General features: G+C 37.6%; 1 protein-coding gene across 2 annotated transcripts in view; it reads left to right on the plus strand.

Annotated features, from left to right (window-relative positions):
- The window catches only part of LOC137642553 (uncharacterized), a 15,401-nt gene that overhangs the window by 7,122 nt on the left and 5,779 nt on the right, over positions 1-2,500 (plus strand). The window contains exons 2-3 of one of the 2 annotated variants that reach the window (XM_068375217.1): positions 12-723; positions 880-946. In XM_068375217.1, the coding sequence (XP_068231318.1) occupies positions 12-723; positions 880-946 (779 nt within the window). Of the gene's footprint in view, positions 1-11; positions 791-879; positions 947-2,500 lie in introns of both variants that reach the window. The other variant, XM_068375210.1, reaches the window with a different exon arrangement.

Below are 2,500 nucleotides of genomic sequence, written 5' to 3' on the forward strand. Positions count from 1 at the left end.
CTTCCTGACAGGTTACTGGAGTCTACAGTGGTGCGTGTTGCTACAGCCAAGGAATATGAAACGCTAAAGACACTGCAACCGAAGTTAACCTCCGGGGAATCTAAAGTTCTCCTGTCTTTGGGAACGAAGAAAAGAAATGCCCGAGAAGATGGTGCTGGTGATATTGGAGACTACACAGAATTACGAGAATTTGACTTCCCTCATACAAACGGTGATTCCAATAAGCCAGGCGCCTCAACAGCAGGTGGAAGAATTTCCAAGAGAAGTGTATTAGGATATACGCCGTACAAACAAGATACTCCAATGATGATTGCACCTTACCAAAGCTTGGGCACACAATTGGGCATGGGTGGGAAGGTTAATACTAATCCCCATTTGCTCTCCCTTAGCCCCAACGAAGAATATGGTAGTTTTTATGAACAGGTGATACCAAACACTTTCGACAACAGCTGGTACGTGGGGCCCGATCCATCTCTGAAAGCTAAGAGTAAGAAAACTCAAGATACAAAACCGAGCCCATCGATAGACCAAGAACAGACTCATGAACTGGATACCGACAGTCATGCCCCAACTCCCTTGGTAGGTCTTGGTAATCTTTCGTCAGCGCCAGATGTGGTTCAGGAAAACAAACGGGGCTGCAACCTGCCCCCTTGCAAGGATGTAGAAATATTGACGGACAGCCACAACAAACCACCTCGGAAGTTTCCCAGTCTGCTTCCAAGGGTCCCTGATTTGCACTTTCCAGCGGTCCCGGGTCATAAGAATCCAGAACTCTCCCCTTGCCCAAATAGTAAGTGCTCTTGGCAATAAAGGTGAAACTGAGTTTAGTAGATTTTATGAGTGCTTGAATGCTTGTACACCTCAAGTCTGCTTCCAAAGGTCCCTGAATTGCACTTTCCAGCGGTCCCGGGTCATGAGAATCCAGAACTCTCTCCTTGCCCAAATAGTAAGTGCTCTTAGCAATAAAAGTGAAACTGATTTTAGCAGATTTTATGAGTGCTTGAATGCTTGCACACCTCAAATAATATTAAGTTTGTTTCAGGAACAAAATGCATGTAACGTATTTGCATCTGTATTTTAAGAAAGCCTCCTTTATCCCTGATTTTTTTTCTTTTGGTTTGTGTTTTTTTTCATTAGAAACAATAAAACCTCATGAATATTTAATGATTTATTCCATGTAACAGCTTTCCAGAATATTACACATTCATTATAACACCTCTCTCTCTCTCTCTCTCTCTCTCTCTCTCTCTCTCTCTCTCTCTCTCTCTCTCTCTCTCTCTCTATGTATATATATATATATGTATATGTTGATGACAGCAGGCCGGGAGGAAAAAGGAAACGAAGATTGGACAAGCGCTTTCGTGTTATTATTACACCTCTTCACGTTCCAGCGATTTGTCATTAATATATATATATATATATATATATATATATATATATATATATATATATACATATATATATATATATATGTATATATATATATATATATATACATATATATATATATATATATATATATATATATATATATATATATGTGTGTGTGTGTGTGTGTGTATGTGTGTGTGTGTGACTAAGAGAGAGAATGAGTATATATAAATGTGTTTCATGGATAGCAGTTAATTAAAGAATGTAATTGATGGATCGCTGGATGCATTTGTGAGTGAACTCCCTGATGACAATGGGACGAGGAGATCTGAACCGTCTATAACTACAAAACACTTGTAAAGAGGGAGACAGAATTAGCTCTGCGTGAAAATAAAGCTGAACCAATTTTCCCTTATCAAAAGCAAATGTGGATAATGATGGGTACGAATGTGCAATAAGATATGGACGCTGTTGAATGAATTGGTTATATAATATATGCCGCAAGTAGGTTTGTAGGCCTTCTCCATCACGAGGCTCAATACTACGCAGTACTCTAGAAGTTTTATTCCAGCTGTTACCAAGTTGTGGAATGATCTTCCTAATCGGGTGGTTGAATCAATAGAACTTCAGAAGTTCAAAGTTGGAGCAAATGCTTTTTTGTTGACCAGGCGGACATGCGTCTTTTTAGTTTATTTATGACATATTTGTTTTTGATGTTGTTAATAGTTTATATATGACATGTCTGTTTTGACGTTGTTACTTATTTTAGAATGATTTATTGTTAATTTGTTCTCTTCATTTATTTATTTCCTTATTTCCTTTCCTCACTGGGCTATTTTTCCCTGTTGGAGCCCCTGGGCTTATAGCATCTTGCTTTTCCAACTAGGGTTGTAGCTTGGATAGTAATAATAATAATAATAATAATAATGCTTTGTACAAGGATAACGAAGATATTGTATAAATGTCCGTAAAGGTGAAGGGACAGATAATATTTTCTAAATGCTGCTGTTTCATACAATAGAGGGTGTATTGTTTTGAAAAGTGCGGAATAAACAGACGTTAGGCATTAGTTAAAGAATCTATTGTCATAGTAATTGCTGTTATGTTTTTTTTTAATATATCCATCACT

Source organism: Palaemon carinicauda, chromosome 1 (genome assembly GCF_036898095.1).
Source record: "Palaemon carinicauda isolate YSFRI2023 chromosome 1, ASM3689809v2, whole genome shotgun sequence".
NCBI lineage: Eukaryota > Metazoa > Arthropoda > Malacostraca > Decapoda > Palaemonidae > Palaemon > Palaemon carinicauda.